The following is a 16,240-nucleotide window of genomic DNA, read 5'->3' as shown; positions in this document are numbered from 1 at the left end:
TCATTCTTTCTTAAAATGTGTGATGTGATGGTAACATAGCTAGTTACCATTACCCTCTCTGTTCTCAATTAATGACATACCATATCATCAAAATGCTTAGTTGGCATTGCATATTATTGATGTTACTACTTATTTTACTTCCCACTATGAGTAGTCTAAGAGGAACACGAAAACTAACACACCGCAACACAAACACAAAAAAACACTACTTACTGCATATATGGTTGAGTTTGAACTGTAATGTTTGGTTAGGCTTAGTTTTGGCTTATAAGTCAGGAACACCTAAATAAGTGCTTCTGACTTTAACTTTTAGCTTGCATTATCATTAAACAATATCCAGTCAAAAGCTAAAAGGCACATAACAAACATGTAATACGGCGAAAACCATAAGTTAATTCTTCGGACGGCTGTGGACAGTTGTTATAGGGAATCAAAACATCGAGAAGCATGTGCCATGAACATATCCATGTTACCTAGCAAGAACATATTCACATCGAAGTGACTATTGTGATTCATTAATTATACTATTATTAAGAGTGGCATAGCCTCGTTTTGGGTGGGATGTCAACACATGAGGTTATGTGGATTCATTTTAGAACTTATGGTTTTGTGCTGTAGATGCTAAGCTTTTGTAGTTTAGTGTAATTTACAATTAACCTGAACTATAATGTGCAACCGCTTTTAATCTCATGAATGAGAGACTCCATTTTTTTTTTTTGACAGGAACAATGATGCGTGTAGTTGACACGTCCGTTGGGAACCCCAAGAGGAAGGTGTGATGCGCACAGCGGCAAGTTTCCCTCAGTAAGAAACCAAGGTTTAATCGAACCAGTAGGAGTCAAGAAGCACGTTGAAGGTTGATGGCGGCGGGATGTAGTGCGGCGCAACACCGGAGATTCCGGCGCCAACGTGGAACCTGCACAACACAACCAAAGTACTTTGCCCCAACGAAACGGTGAGGTTGTCAATCTCACCGGCTTGCTGTAACAAAGGATTAACCGTATTGTGTGGAAGATGATTGTTTGCGAGAAAACAGTAGAACAAGTATTGCGATAGATTGTATTTCAAGTATAGAGAATTGGACCGGGGTCCACAGTTCACTAGAGGTGTCTCTCCCATAAGATAAACAACATATTGGGTGAACAAATTACGGTTGGGCAATTGACAAATAAAGAGGGCATGACCATGCACATACATATTATGATGAGTATAGTGAGATTTAATTGGGCATTACGACAAAGTACATAGACCGCCATCCAAGCATGCATCTATGCCTAAAAAGTCCACCTTCAGAGTTATCATCCGAACCCCTCCAGTATTAAGTTGCTAACAACGAGACAATTGCATTAAGTATTGCGCGTAATATAATCAGTGACTACATCCTTGAACATAGCACCAATGTTTTATCCCTAGTGGCAACAAGACATCCATAACCTTAGAGGTTCTTGTCACCCCTCCGGATTCACGGAGACATGAACCCACTATCGAGCATAAATACTCCCTCTTGGAGTTACTAGCATCAACTTGGCCAGAGCATCTACTAATAACGGAGAGCATGCAAGATCATAAACAACACATAGACATGAATTGATAATCAACATAACAAGTATTCTCTATTCATCGGATCCCAACAAACGCAACATATAGAATTACGGATAGATGATCTTGATCATGTTAGGCAGCTCACAAGATCCGACAATGAAGCACAATGGGGAGAAGACAACCATCTAGCTACTGCTATGGACCCATAGTCCAGGGGTAGACTACTCACACATCACTCCGGAGGCGACCATGGCGGCGTAGAGTCCTCCCGGGAGATGAATCCCCTCTCCGGCAGGGTGCCGGAGGCGATCTCCTGGATCCCCGAGATGGGATCGGCGGCGGCGGCGTCTCCGGAAGGTTTTCCGTATCGTGGCTCTCGGTGCGGGGGTTTCGCAACGGAGGCTTTAAGTAGGCGGAAGGGCGAGGTCGGAGAGGCGGCACGAGGGCCCCACACCACGGGGCCGCGCGGCCAAGGGGGGGCCGCGCCGCCTAGGGTGTGGCCACCTCGTGGCCCCACTTCGTCTCCTCTTCGGACTTCCGGAAGCTTCGTGGCAAAATAGGACCCCGGGCGTTGATTTCGTCCAATTCCGAGAATATTTCGTTACTAGGATTTCTGAAACCAAAAACAGCGAAAACAAAGAATCGGCACTTCGGCATCTTGTTAATAGGTTAGTTCCGTAAAATGCACGAATATGACATAAAGTGTGCATAAAACATGTAGATAACATCAATAATGTGGCATGGAACATAAGAAATTATCGATACGTCGGAGACGTATCAGCATCCCCAAGCTTAGTTCCGCTCGTCCCGAGCAGGTAAAACGATAACACAGATAATTTCTGGAGTGACATGCCATCATAACCTTGATCATACTATTTGTAAAGCATATGTAGTGAATGCAGCGATCAAAACAATGTATATAACATGAGTAAACAAGTGAATCATAAAGCAAAGACTTTTCATGAATAGCACTTCAAGACAAGCATCAATAAGTCTTGCATAAGAGTTAACTCATAAAGCAATAATTCATAGTAAAAGCATTGAAGCAACACAAAGGAAGATTAAGTTTCAGCGGTTGCTTTCAACTTGTAACATGTATATCTCATGGATATTGTCAACATAGAGTAATATAATAAGTGCAATAAGCAAATATGTAGGAATCAATGCACAGTTCACACAAGTGTTTGCTTCTTGAGGTGGAGAGAAATAGGTGAACTGACTCAACATTGAAAGTAAAAGAATGGTCCTCCATAGAGGAAAAGCATCGATTGCTATATTTGTGCTAGAGCTTTGATTTTGAAAACATGAAACAATTTTGTCAACGGTAGTAATAAAGCATATGTATCATGTAAATTATATCTTACAAGTTGCAAGCCTCATGCATAGTATACTAATAGTGCCCGCACCTTGTCCTAATTAGCTTGGACTACGGGATCATCACAATGCACATGTTTTAACCAAGTGTCACAAAGGGGTACCTCTATGCCGCTTGTACAAAGGTCTAAGGAGAAAGCTCGCATTGGATTTCTCGCTATTGATTATTCTCAACTTAGACATCCATACCGGGACAACATAGACAACAGATAATGGACTCCTCTTTTATGCTTAAGCATGTAACAACAATTAATAATTTTCTCATATGAGATTGAGGATATTTGTCCAAAACTGAAACTTCCACCATGGATCATGGCTTTAGTTAGCGGCCCAATGTTCTTCTCTAACAATATGCATGCTTAACCATAAGGTGGTAGATCGCTCTTACTTCGGACAAGACGAACATGCATAGCAACTCACATGAAATTCAACAAAGAGTAGTTGATGGCGTCCCCGAGTGAACATGGTTATCGCACAACAAGCAACTTAATAAGAGATAAAGTGCATAATTACATATTCAATACCACAATAGTTTTTAAGCTATTTGTCCCATGAGCTATATATTGCAAAGGTGAATGATGGAATTTTAAAGGTAGCACTCAAGCAATTTACTTTGGAATGGCGGAAAATACCATGTAGTAGGTAGGTATGGTGGACACAAATGGCATAATGGTTGGCTCAAGTATTTTGGATGCATGAGAAGTAATCCCTCTCGATACAAGGTTTAGGCTAGCAAGGCTTATTTGAAACAAACACAAGGATGAACCGGTGCAGCAAAACTCACATAAAAGACATATTGTAAACATTATAAGACTCTACACCGTCTTCCTTGTTGTTCAAACTCAATACTAGAAATTATCTAGACCTTAGAGAAACCAAATATGCAAACCAAATTTAGCATGCTCTATGTATTTCTTCATTAATGGGTGCAAAGCATATGATACAAGAGCTTAAACATGAGCACAACAATTGCCAAGTATCACATTACCCAAGACATTTATAGCAATTACTACATGTATCATTTTCCAATTCCAACCATATAACAATTTAACGAAGGAGAAACTTCGCCATGAATACTATGAGTAGAAACTAAGGACATACTTGTCCATATGCTACAGCGGAGCGTGTCTCTCTCCCATAAAGTGAATGCTAGGATCCATTTTATTCAAACAAAACAAAAAAAAAAACAAAAACAAACCGACGCTCCAAGCAAAGCACATAAGATGTGATGGAATAAAAATATAGTTTCAGGGGAGGAACCTGATAATGTTGTCGATGAAGAAGGGGATGCCTTGGGCATCCCCAAGCTTAGACGCTTGAGTCTTCTTGATATATGCAGGGGTGAACCACCGGGGCATCCCCAAGCTTAGAGCTTTCACTCTCCTTGATCATGTTGCATCATACTCCTCTCTTGATCCTTGAAAATTTCATCCACACCAAACTTAGAACAACTCATTAGAGGGTTAGTGACAATAAAAATTAACATGTTCAGAGGTGACACAATCATTCTTAACACTTCTGGATATTGCATAAAGCTACTGGACATTAATGGATCAAAGAAATTCAACCAACATAGCAAAAGAGGCAATGCGAAATAAAAGGCAGAATCTGTCAAAACAGAACAGTTCGTATTGACGAATTTTATCGAGGCACCAGACTTGCTCAAATGAAAATGCTCAAATTGAATGAAAGTTGCGTACATATCTGAGGATCACTCACGTAAATTGGCATAATTTTCTGAGTTACGTACAGAGAAAACAGCCCAGATTCGTGACAGCAAAGAAATCTGTTTCTGCGCAGTAATCCAAATCTAGTATGAACTTTTCTATCAACGACTTTACTTGACACAATAAAACACTAAACTAAGATAAGGAGAGGTTGCTACAGTAGTAAACAACTTCCAAGACACAAAATAAAAACAAAGTACTGTAGGTAAAAAAAAACATGGGTTGTCTCCCATAAGCGCTTTTCTTTAACGCCTTTCAGCTAGGCGCAGAAAGTGTGTATCAAGTATTATCAAAGGGTGGTGCATTCTCAGCGGGGTGTGGAGTTTTCTCAACCAGGCATAGTATATTAGATACATAAGTTTTAGCATCTCCCTTTTCATTAGTCTTAGGCGTGCTACTCTCATCAAACAAATTTTCAGGAACAAGCCAAGCATAGTTATTTTCTAGTGCATCATTCATAGCTAAGAGTTTACATGGTATTGGTGCTTTGATCTCCCCTCCATCATTAATATTATTAGTGTACTTTATTCTATCCATATCCATCTTTTCAAGGAGACTAACAAAATTGGTGTAAGAACCAAGCATATTAAATTTAGCAAAGACCTTTCTAGCCTCTCTCGCTATACCACCAAATTCTCTAAGAAGGGTTTCTAAAACAAAATCTTTCTTTTCCCCTTCTTCTATATCACCAAGTGTGAGAAACATGTGTTGGATTATAGGATTGAGATTAACAAATTTAGTTTCCAACATGCGAACTAAAGCAGCAGCAGCAATTTCATAGGTAGGGGCAAGGTCTACCAAGTGTCTATCCTCAAAATCGTCAACGGTACTAACATGGTTGAAGAATTCTTCTATATTATTTCTCCCAATTATAGACCCACGTCCTACCGGTATGTCTTTCGTGGTAAAATTAAAAGGAAACATGATGAATCAAGTAAGGTAAATGCAGGTAACTAATTTTTTTGTGTTTTTGATATAGCAAACAAGATAGCAAATAAAGTAAAACTAGCAACTAATTTTTTTTGTATTTTGATTTAGTGCAGCAAACAAAGTAGTAAATAAAACTAAGCAAGACAAAAACAAAGTAAAGAGATTGAGGAGTGAAGACTCCCCTTGCAGCGTGTCTTGATCTCCCCGGCAACGGCGCCAGAAATTTGCTTGATGCGTGTAGTTGACACGTCCGTTGGGAACCCCAAGAGGAAGGTGTGATGCGCACAGCGGCAAGTTTCCCTTAGTAAGAAACCAAGGTTTAATCGAACCAGTAGGAGTCAAGAAGCACGTTGAAGGTTGATGGCGGCGGGATGTAGTGCGGCGCAACACCAGAGATTCCGGCGCCAAAGTGGAACCTGCACAACACAACCAAAGTACTTTGCCCCAACGAAACGAGTGAGGTTGTCAATCTCACCGGCTTGCTGTAACAAAGGATTAACCGTATTGTGTGGAAGATGATTGTTTGCGGAAAACGATAGAACAAGTATTGCAGTAGATTGTATTTCAGTATAGAGAATTGGACCGGGGTCCACAGTTCACTAGAGGTGTCTCTCCCATAAGATAAACAGCATGTTGGGTGAACAAATTACGGTTGGGCAATTGACAAATAAAGAGGGCATGACCATGCACATACATATTATGATGAGTATAGTGAGATTTAATTGGGCATTACGACAAAGTACATAGACCGCCATCCAGCATGCATCTATGCCTAAAAAGTCCACCTTCGAGGTTATCATCCGAACCCCTCCGGTATTAAGTTGCTAACAACGAGACAATTGCATTAAGTATTGCGCGTAATGTAATCAGTGACTACATCCTTGAACATAGCACCAATGTTTTATCCCTAGTGGCAACAAGCACATCCATAACCTTAGAGGTTCTTGTCACCCCTCCGCATTCACGGAGACATGAACCCACTATCGAGCATAAATACTCCCTCTTGGAGTTACTAGCATCAACTTGGCCGGAGCATCTACTAATAACGGAGAGCATGCAAGATCATAAACAACACATAGACATGAATTGATAATCAACATAACAAGTATTCTCTATTCATCGGATCCCAACAAACGCAACATATAGAATTACGGATAGATGATCTTGATCATGTTAGGCAGCTCACAAGATCCGACAATGAAGCACAATGGGGAGAAGACAACCATCTAGCTACCGCTATGGACCCATAGTCCAGGGGTAGACTACTCACACATCACTCCGGAGGCGACCATGGCGGCGTAGAGTCCTCCGGGAGATGAATCCCCTCTCCGGCGAGGGTGCCGGAGGCGATCTCCTGGATCCCCGAGATGGGATCGGCGGCGGCGGCGTCTCGGAAGGTTTTCCGTATCGTGGCTCTCGGTACGGGGGTTTCGCAACGGAGGCTTTAAGTAGGCGGAAGGGCAGGTCGGGAGGCGGCACGAGGGCCTCACACCACGGGGCCGCGCGGCCAAGGGGGGCCGCGCCGCCCTAGGGTGTGGCCACCTCGTGGCCCCACTTCGTCTCCTCTTCGGACTTCCGGAAGTTTCGTGGCAAAATAGGACCCCGGGCGTTGATTTCGTCCAATTCCGAGAATATTTCGTTACTAGGATTTCCGAAACCAAAAATAGCGTAAAACGACAGAATCGGCACTTCGGCATCTTGTTAATAGGTTAGTTCCAGAAAATGCACGAATATGACATAAAGTGTGCATAAAACATGTAGATAACATCAATAATGTGGCATGGAACATAAGAAATTATCGATACGTCGGAGACGTATCAAACAACATGTAAAACAAAGGGTTTTCAATCTGCCAAGCACAAGCAAACTGATAGTAGAACAATATAGTAATTGAAGAGACAAAAAGAGCACATAAAATACATCTAAACCGGATGCTAACAAATGTAAAACGAAGGTTATGAAGGATGTAAATATTTCTATAGAATCAGGTCAAATAAATCGAACTTGGACCGCTCCTCTCTCCCGTCTACAGTGAGCGAGAGAGGAGATTTGTAAAACTCCCCGTCAGCCCACCTCGCCGGCCGGCGATTCGTGGATCCCTCTGCCTCCGACGGCCGCTGCGACGGCGGGAGGTTGGGGAATCCACGGATCCCGGCCTGTACATAGTGTAGGGTTCGGTAGGGTCTCGCCCGGCGGCGCCATGGAGGTGGAGGTGCCGGTGATGCGATGTTTGGTGTCGATTCGCTTCTCCTCCGGCGGCGGCGCTCCTCGGAGCTACGGCGCCTGGCGGTCGACTTCCTCGAGCTCGGCCGATGGGTACATCGGCCGAGCTCGTCAAGCCCCGCCGGATCCGGCCGAGACGGTGGATCCGGTTGGTGATCTTGAAGACGACGATGGTGTTGAAGACATCCGCGACGACGACGGCGTTCCAGGTGGTAGGATCTCCGGATCCGGCGCTCGACGACTTCCCGGCGCCGTGGGGCTGGCTCCTGTCCAAGGCTATGTGCGGAGCAGCGGCAGCGGCGCGCCATCGACGGCCTCTGTTTCGTCAGCGCCGTCGAGGTCCAGCAGGACTGATGTGTAATTTTGCTTTGTTTCTGGATCTTTCTGTATGTTCGGATGTTTGATATTATCGTCTGTCTCCCGCAAAAAAAAAAAAAAAATCTATAGAATCAATGTTCGAAACCTCACCTCTATCTTGGTGACAAAGCCGGGGTGGAGTCCCCCTCTGGTGTTCTTATTTTATATATATACTCCTGGAGGTATACGAAATTTGGGTACTCCGTAGTAATTTTTGTGTACCAAAAGGAAACATTTATATGGGAAAAAAAACGTAAGCACCAGAAATTAGAAAATCTAGGAAAATCGTGTTACGTAGAGACAGCCCAAACAGAAAAGGGAAAATAAAGGCATCTTCGGAACGCTTACGAGTTCCAGCCCACAGCAGATCCACTATCACGCACGCCCGCCTGTGGAGGGTCTTCTTCTCCCCCAAATCCCTGAAACCCTACATACAGCCGAGCCGATCTAGCTCCCCTCCCACCGCGCCGATCGCCATGGCCGCCCCCAACAACAACGACGCCGCCAGCGCCAGCGCCTCCACCAGCGACGACGCCCTGGCGCCGCCGGAGGACACCTCCATCGAGGCGCTGGCGCGGCGCGTGCAGGAGCACATGACCCTGGCCAACAACCCCAGCGCCCGCCGCCACAAGTTCTGGGAGACGCAGCCCGTCGGCCAGTTCCGCGACCTCGCCGACGGCTCCCTCCCCGACGGCGCCATCGAGCCGCCCGCCCCGCTCTCCGAGGTCCGCGCCGACCCCTACCCGCTCCCCGCCGCCTTCGAGTGGTTCACCTGCGACCTCGACGACGACGCGCTCCTCGCCGACCTCTACGCCCTCCTCGCCCACAACTACGTCGAGGACGACGAGAACATGTTCCGCTTCAACTACTCCCCGGCCTTCCTCCGCTGGGCGCTCCGCCCGCCCTCCTTCTTCCGCGCCTGGCACATCGGGGTCCGCGCCAAGGAGTCCAAGAAGCTCGTCGCCTTCATATCCGGCGTCCCCGCGCGCATCCGCGCGCGCGACGACGTCGTGCGCATGGCCGAGATCAACTTCCTCTGCGTCCACAAGAAGCTCCGATCCAAGCGCCTCGCCCCCGTGCTCATCCGCGAGGTCACCCGCCGCGTCCACCAGGAGAACATCTGGCAGGCCGCCTACACCGCGGGGGTCGTCCTCCCGACCCCCATCACCACCTGCCGCTACTGGCATCGCTCCCTCAACCCCAAGAAGCTCATCGATGTCGGCTTCTCCCGTCTCGGCCCCCGCATGACCATGAGCCGCACGGTCCGTCTCTACAAGCTGCCCGATGCGCCGCTTACCCCGGGGTTCCGCCAGATGGAGCTGCGGGATGTCGCGGCTGTCACACGGTTGCTCAGGTCATACCTTGCAAGGTACGTCGTGGCGCCGGATTTCGATGAGCTTGATGTTGAGCACTGGCTGCTGCCCCAGGAGGATGTGGTGGACAGCTACCTTGTGGAGAGCCCCGAGACGCATGAGGTCACGGATTTCTGCAGCTTCTACACATTGCCCTCATCAGTCCTCAACAATGCCACCTATTCAACGCTCAAGGCTGCGTACTCCTACTACAATGTCGCCGTCAAGACCCCGCTGCAGCAGCTGATGAATGATGCGCTGATTGTGGCCAAGCAGAAGAACTACGATGTGTTCAACGCCCTCGATGTCATGGAGAACGAGGGGTTCCTCAAGGAGCTCAAGTTTGGGCCTGGAGATGGGCAGCTCCACTATTATCTCTACAACTACCGTATTCGCAATGGGATCAAGCCATCTGAGCTTGGCCTCGTGCTTCTGTAGGGTGGTCCAAAAAGGTCTCAAGATGGTGTCTGGGTTATACTCTTTTCAGCAGGTACTCCTTGTGTGGCTGGTTTAGTACGCGTCTTTCTTGGTTGCTACAGGTGATGGGTCGATTCCTGTCATGCTGTAGGTTACCCAGTGTGCAATTTGTCATTGCTCATTTTGTTTATTGTGGTAGCAAATTTCCCATGCCTTGTCATGGGAATCCACAATGATTTGCAAATGAGGAGACTGGAATTAGAAATCCTTTTCTTAATTTTAAGACTTGTTTTCAGTTAGTGATATTCGGTGTGTATGGTTCAAAGCATTTTATGATGTCACTGAGTTCACCAAGGAATTTTGATACAACTTGTGTTACGTTAAATCATTCAAGTGCCCATGTGGTTGAGATTATAAGGTATAAATGTGCCTTTTGTTAATGTAGGACATTCACAATTATTTCACAGGTTTTGATGATCTGTTGTATGCAAATTTACTTGTTTTTACGTACTTTAGCCTAGTTTTTCTATAATGTCCATATGAGGTGGTTTGTGATGTTTGATGGTTTGGGTGATTGTGTCCCTGATGGACGTAAGTACTTATCCTTACTGGGTTATTCCAGTTTTGTATGTATAGCGGTAATGTTTGGTGCATTATGTAAGCGGTAAGCCACTTTGTCAAGTCCTCTCTGTCTCTCTTTTTATTGCAGTTTCCTCAGATTATAGCATTTGTGTACCTGCTGGTAGTTTTCTAGTTTTGTCTGTTCGAAACACACATCATTATCTTTGGTCATTCTCACATTGAACAGTTTGAGGTCCATTCTTGTCAGATATCAGCTGATCTTAACATAATTTAGTTGCCCAATTAGATTTCTGTGCCTAAGTCATCCTACTTGTTACCTTATCGTGATTAAAGTGAAAACAGCCCAACAAAAAAGCTATAAATGTGATAACAGCCAAACAAAAAAGCTATAAATGTGAGATTTCTTCAAAGCATTTTATGATGTCACTGAGTTTACCAAGGAATTTTGATAGAACTTGTTACGTTAAATCATTCAAGTGCCCCTGTGGTTGAGATTATAAGTTATAAATGTGTCTTTGTCGATGTAGGATATTCACCATTATTTCACAGGTTTTGATGATATATTGTATGCAAATTTACTTGTTTTTACGTACTTTAGCCTAATATATATGCCCATATGGTGGTTTGTGATGTTTAATGGTTTGGGGGGATTGTGGCCTTGATGGAGGTAAATACTTATCCTTACTGGGTCATTCCAGTTTTGTATGGAGGTAATGTTTGTTGCATTGTTACAGCGATAAGCCAATTTGTCAAGTCCTCTCCACCTCTCTTTTTATTGCAGTTCCCTCAAATCATAGCATTTGTGTACCTGCTGGTAATTTTCTAGTTTTCTCTGTTCCAAACACACATCATTATCTTTGGTCATTCTCGCATAAAATAGTTTGAGGCCCCTTCTGTCAGCTGATTTTAACATCATTTAGTTGCCCAATTAGATTTCTGTGCCTAAGCTGCCTGGGTTTCAAATCCAAATTAACATTCTATCAAATGGTTTTCATTTAGTGGTTTCAAAAGTATTGACATACAGAGTAGTTCTGTTTCAATCCTGGGGTTGTTCATTGCAATCTGTGGCCATCCGCTAATGACTTGAGTCTGTTCTAGCCCATACACTGATTGGTTACATTGGTTCATTCCAATCTGTGGCCATCCACTAGTGACCTGAGTCTGTTCTAGCCAAGGTATTGATCGTTTACATAGTTGCTAATTATAGATTTTGGATGTTGTTCATGCAACTGTCTCTGATGAAGCATTGTAGAAGTGAAGACAGTGCTGACTGCCCTTATAAATAAATCATTGTAGAAGTGTGATGCCGTGATGGTGCTGCAGCCAGATCGTTACTAAAATTGAATTGGATGCAAGACAGTGTCACAGCTCTGAAACTCTGATTCCCTCCATGCTTGTTCTTGTAGGTGCCATTTTGTTCTCTCACGCCGGCCACACCTGTTGCCTAACATGTGTGTCTAATAACCAGTCCAGATCTGTTAATCTTACAAACTGATTGTACCATCTCTACGAGTCTAGGATATGTTGGTGGGTTCTCCGTCTGCATATTCAGGACACTTTCTTACTTAAAAGGATTTTCATAGGAAATCCTGGGGACTGACTGACCCGGACTTTTGGCTCTCATCTACACCGGCCCCTGAAATCCCACCGTCCGTTATTAACTTCGTGATGTGTGTACAAGGTAAGATTGTTTAATCAGAAACGTAGAAGTAAATGACAATACACAACTGTGAAACATAAATACGCATTTAATAGGCCATAGATGGCGTCACTGGTACACGCACAGATTTGGTGGCTTGGGCAATTCATGGTGACATGAACAAATGATTGATTCAATAAATCAATAAGAACCAGAAAATTGTATAGAAATTTCTGCACAAAATTTTCCATTCTTTTTTTTTCTACTCTTTCCCATCTCATGCCACAACATACTGTTTCATATGATTCCGAAATTTATTTTGATATTAACAGATTTATTATATGAACCGGAGATTAATTTCTGATGATATCAACAGAATTTTTTTATATGGTACAGAATTTCTAATACTATTTACACATGCAGATTATCAGATAAAAAAATTCAGAACAAGTCATCCGTATATATTTGGGTTTGGACACTTATTGTTGAGAGTCTGTTGAACAGAAAAAACATCTGGATGAACAAGAATATACCCAATTAATTCAACAAAAATAATGGACTATATGAAGAAAAAAAGTTCTTTGGTACTACATTTTTTTCTCTGAACACGTCACAATTCTTGTTCATGGTAGCCTGATGGTAGAATCTTCCAATCACAGGTTATACATACTGAACATATCACATTATTATTGCTTCTTATCTTAGCTGGAAAGAATCATATTATGAACAGAAAATATTATGTTATCTTGTCCATGAATAAATTCGGCATATTATGGAAGAACCATAAAAGAAATATTCAGCTATCTAAGATCCATCAACACGATAGTAACAAAAACAGGAAATAGCAGAATCCAAAATCCATTGAAAGAAATAGAGAAACAGATCTGAGATTTGAGGCAAGAAAATAAAATTTTAGACGTGCTAAATCAAAACATTTCTGAGCAATTCTTTCCACCACAAACTACGGTAGATCTTATACAAGAGTGAAATATCCAAAAGACATGAGAGTTTAGAGAAAAAATTGGTAGTGTAACACACCAACAAAGCACCACAGAAAAAACAAGTTCGCTGGCATCTAGGACACCATAGAGTGGAGGTGCTGGGCACGGGGAGATCGGGTCTGGCCACAGCGTCGCTGTAGACCACTTCCTGGTGCATCGGGATGGAGGTGTTGGCAGCCGTTCGTGCCGGAGGAGAAGAAGACGACGCCGTGTCCGTACTCTTCCCGGCGACGAAGCATGGATCCAGGGCGCCATGGAGTCGGGGATAGGAAGCACAGGAGAAGATTAATGCGGAAGCTTCGGTGGGGATTAACAAATGAGCCGGGATTTGGAGTTGGGATGGGGAACGAGAGAGAGATGAGGAAGGTGAGAGATGAGCCGCAGACGGAGGAATAAATGATTGAATGACGTCAGGTCGTGGGACCCTTGTATTATGGGAATAGATAGATACGGATGAGAATACGTTTCTCTGTAATCATACAAACCATAACTGCGCTCAGCCATACTACTAATGAACGGCTCGCGATACAGAATAGAAGGTGAGATATGGGGTGGGGGCATCCGCAGGTTCTCTAAGGCATTTTCGGGGGACTGACATCCTTGTATCTTTTCATAGGCAGTAGGTTGTTAGAATTGCAGGATTGAATACTGTAGAAGCTTTTTCTGAGGTTATTTTGCAGTACATTTTCTATCTGCCCACACCACTTGGATGGAAAGAATCGTTGGGTTTTCCTGTAATAACATCGTACAAACTAAAATCATGCAGGATTCAGACAGTGCAATGCGTGTTCCTTATTCACGGGTTTGCAGAAGAGTGTTTTCCCCAGGCGTTTTTGTGTTGGTGATCATAATTACTTCCACTCAGTGCCAACTTCGCTAGTCTGTTCGCTACATCCTGACGTTTCTCCAAAACTTTGGTGGAAATTTTGTAGAAAACCAAACCTTGCATACGTGATGTGGTTATTTTCATAGAAAAAGCTTACGAACACAGAAGAACGAAACATAACATCAGTAATTCACACACTGAACTTGCCACCACCGTCTGGTATGGTCATTTTTTTTTTTTTGAGGGAAAGCCACCACGGCAACTTTATTGATTATCAAAAATAGTTACATCGTTTGTAAGTAGCAGGTCAGTTAAAAAATCTGGCGGATCCTCCACCCAAACAATCGACTGGGGTCCCTCTGCCTTAAGCTACTTTATTACTTTCCCTAGCACAATGGATAGAAATAACATGAGAAAAACCCCTAGAAAGAAAATAGCACTCTTCATAGATCGCCGCAGCCGCTCCAATAGAATTTCCTCCCTCTTGCATTGTAGAGATAACTTCCATACAGTCACTATTTACTACCAGTTTTGAGCAGCCTACCTGACCAGCGAGTAGGAGCCCGTCCCTGAGAGCACGCGCTTCTGCAGATGCCGCATCTGCTACCAAGGGGAGTGCAAAGCCCCACGATCATCACGTATCACAGCACCGGTCGCTCCCGAGAAGTATTCAGCATAAAATGATGCATCCACATTCAATTTTGTATAACCTTCCTTTGGATTTTCCCATCCACCACGACCAATACCTGGGTTGGTGTTGCAAGCTCTTACATAGTTTGTGGATATCGCCATGATGGCCAATGCCGATCGCACCGGGGTAGTCACCGGTTCATTATGAACAATCTGTCTCCGCTGCCACCATAAGTACCAGCAGGTGGTGGCAATGAGCTCTTTACTGCATCCAACCGATGCATCAGAGATCTTGCTATCTGGTAGTCTTAGCAGAGCTTCAAAGACAGCCGATCCGGCTCTATCAACCGTCAAAAATTCATTTATTAGATTGCTTAAGCCTAGCTTCTCCCAAACCTCTGCCACACGCGGGCACTGAAAAAAAGAATGAAGAGTATCCTCAGGCTGCTAGTATTGATATGCCTATTTGCGAGAACACAATTACACGGAATAGTGCCATGCAGCAGCCTCCAAGCAAAAATCTTCACTTTCGCAGATGTTTTCAATGACCACACAGTGGACCGAACTGGATTGATTTCAGCCGTACTCTGGCCATTCGTACGGAGTAATTTTCTACCATGTTGGAAGTCCCATTCCGTGTAGTAAGCTGATCGTACTGTAAAGACACCAGTTTTTGTATAGTTCCAGGACACAAAATCTTCCATCATACCAATAGCTAGAGGAATTTTCAGAATACGGGTAACATCCACGTTCAAAAAAAGAGACCGCAACAGATCCTCATCCCATGAACGTGTATTCTGGTCAATAAGCTCGGAGACCTTTGTATATACTATATTACCTCGGCGAGATAGAATCTTCCTAGATGGACTGGTAGGTATCCAGGGATCATCCCAAATGTTGATATCTTCTCCATTACCAACCCGCCATATACATCCTTTTTTTGAAAGTTTGAATGCCTGACCAAATACTCTGCCAAGTATAGGATGATCCCTTTTTCAGATCAGCATTCAGTAGATCTCCAGATGGGTAGTACTTTGCTCTTAAGACTCTAGCATATAGATTTTCAGGCTCGCAGAGGAGCCGCCAAACTTGCTTTGCCAACATAGCTAGATTAAAACTTCATGGTCATTGTTTCACCGGTGGGCAACAACAAGCGTTTCGCCCATAGGCTGACCAACTCCGTTTGCTTCCTTTCACTAGGAACCTAATGCTGGCATATTTGGATGAATTCCAAATTCTTTTTGAGAAGTCTGGGCTTTGGATGAATTCCAAATTCTTTTTGAGAAGTCTGGGCTGAATCCACAAACTCCGACTGTCATAAAAATTAGCAAAAGGCCCAAAATCAACCGAAATGGAGGACACAGATAGAATAATGCGAGATCGTGGAGTATCCCTCCCGCACACGCGACGCGACCAGTCAGGCACCACCGTCCACCTCCACCGTCGCCACCAGCAGCGCCAGCGGCCGCGGCCGCGCGGCAGCTGCAAGAGAACAAAAAAATTCGTGCCGTTGCCGTGGGCGTAGACACGAGCACGGGGGCGCACGACGAGAAAAGGAACGCCACCTCCTCCCCCCCTCGGCCTCGTGGTCTCCCCAGAAAGTTCTGCGAATCCCCACGCGCGCGGTGACTGCCGGATCG

The 16,240-nt window shown here is 44.3% G+C and overlaps 1 protein-coding gene across 1 annotated transcript; it reads left to right on the top strand.

Moving 5' to 3' along the window:
- The first annotated feature begins 8,527 nt into the window (after nucleotides 1–8,527).
- Nucleotides 8,528–10,310, top strand: LOC124660592 (glycylpeptide N-tetradecanoyltransferase 1-like). The gene has a single exon (XM_047198417.1). It carries the CDS (start codon nucleotides 8,630–8,632, stop codon nucleotides 9,941–9,943), a length of 1,314 nt encoding a protein of 437 aa, XP_047054373.1. The 5' UTR covers nucleotides 8,528–8,629; the 3' UTR covers nucleotides 9,944–10,310.
- Nucleotides 10,311–16,240: the final 5,930 nt, after the last annotated feature.

Source organism: Lolium rigidum, chromosome 6 (genome assembly GCF_022539505.1).
Source record: "Lolium rigidum isolate FL_2022 chromosome 6, APGP_CSIRO_Lrig_0.1, whole genome shotgun sequence".
NCBI classification, from domain to species: Eukaryota; Viridiplantae; Streptophyta; class Magnoliopsida; order Poales; family Poaceae; genus Lolium; species Lolium rigidum.
The sequence above is the reverse complement of the archived record's forward strand: the minus strand, read 5'-3'. Positions and strand labels throughout refer to the sequence as shown.

Excerpts from the sequence above, each read along its gene's own strand:
- LOC124660592 (XM_047198417.1), top strand. The coding sequence starts at position 8,630 with ATGGCCGCCCCCAACAACAACGACGCCGCCAGCGCCAGCGCCTCCACC.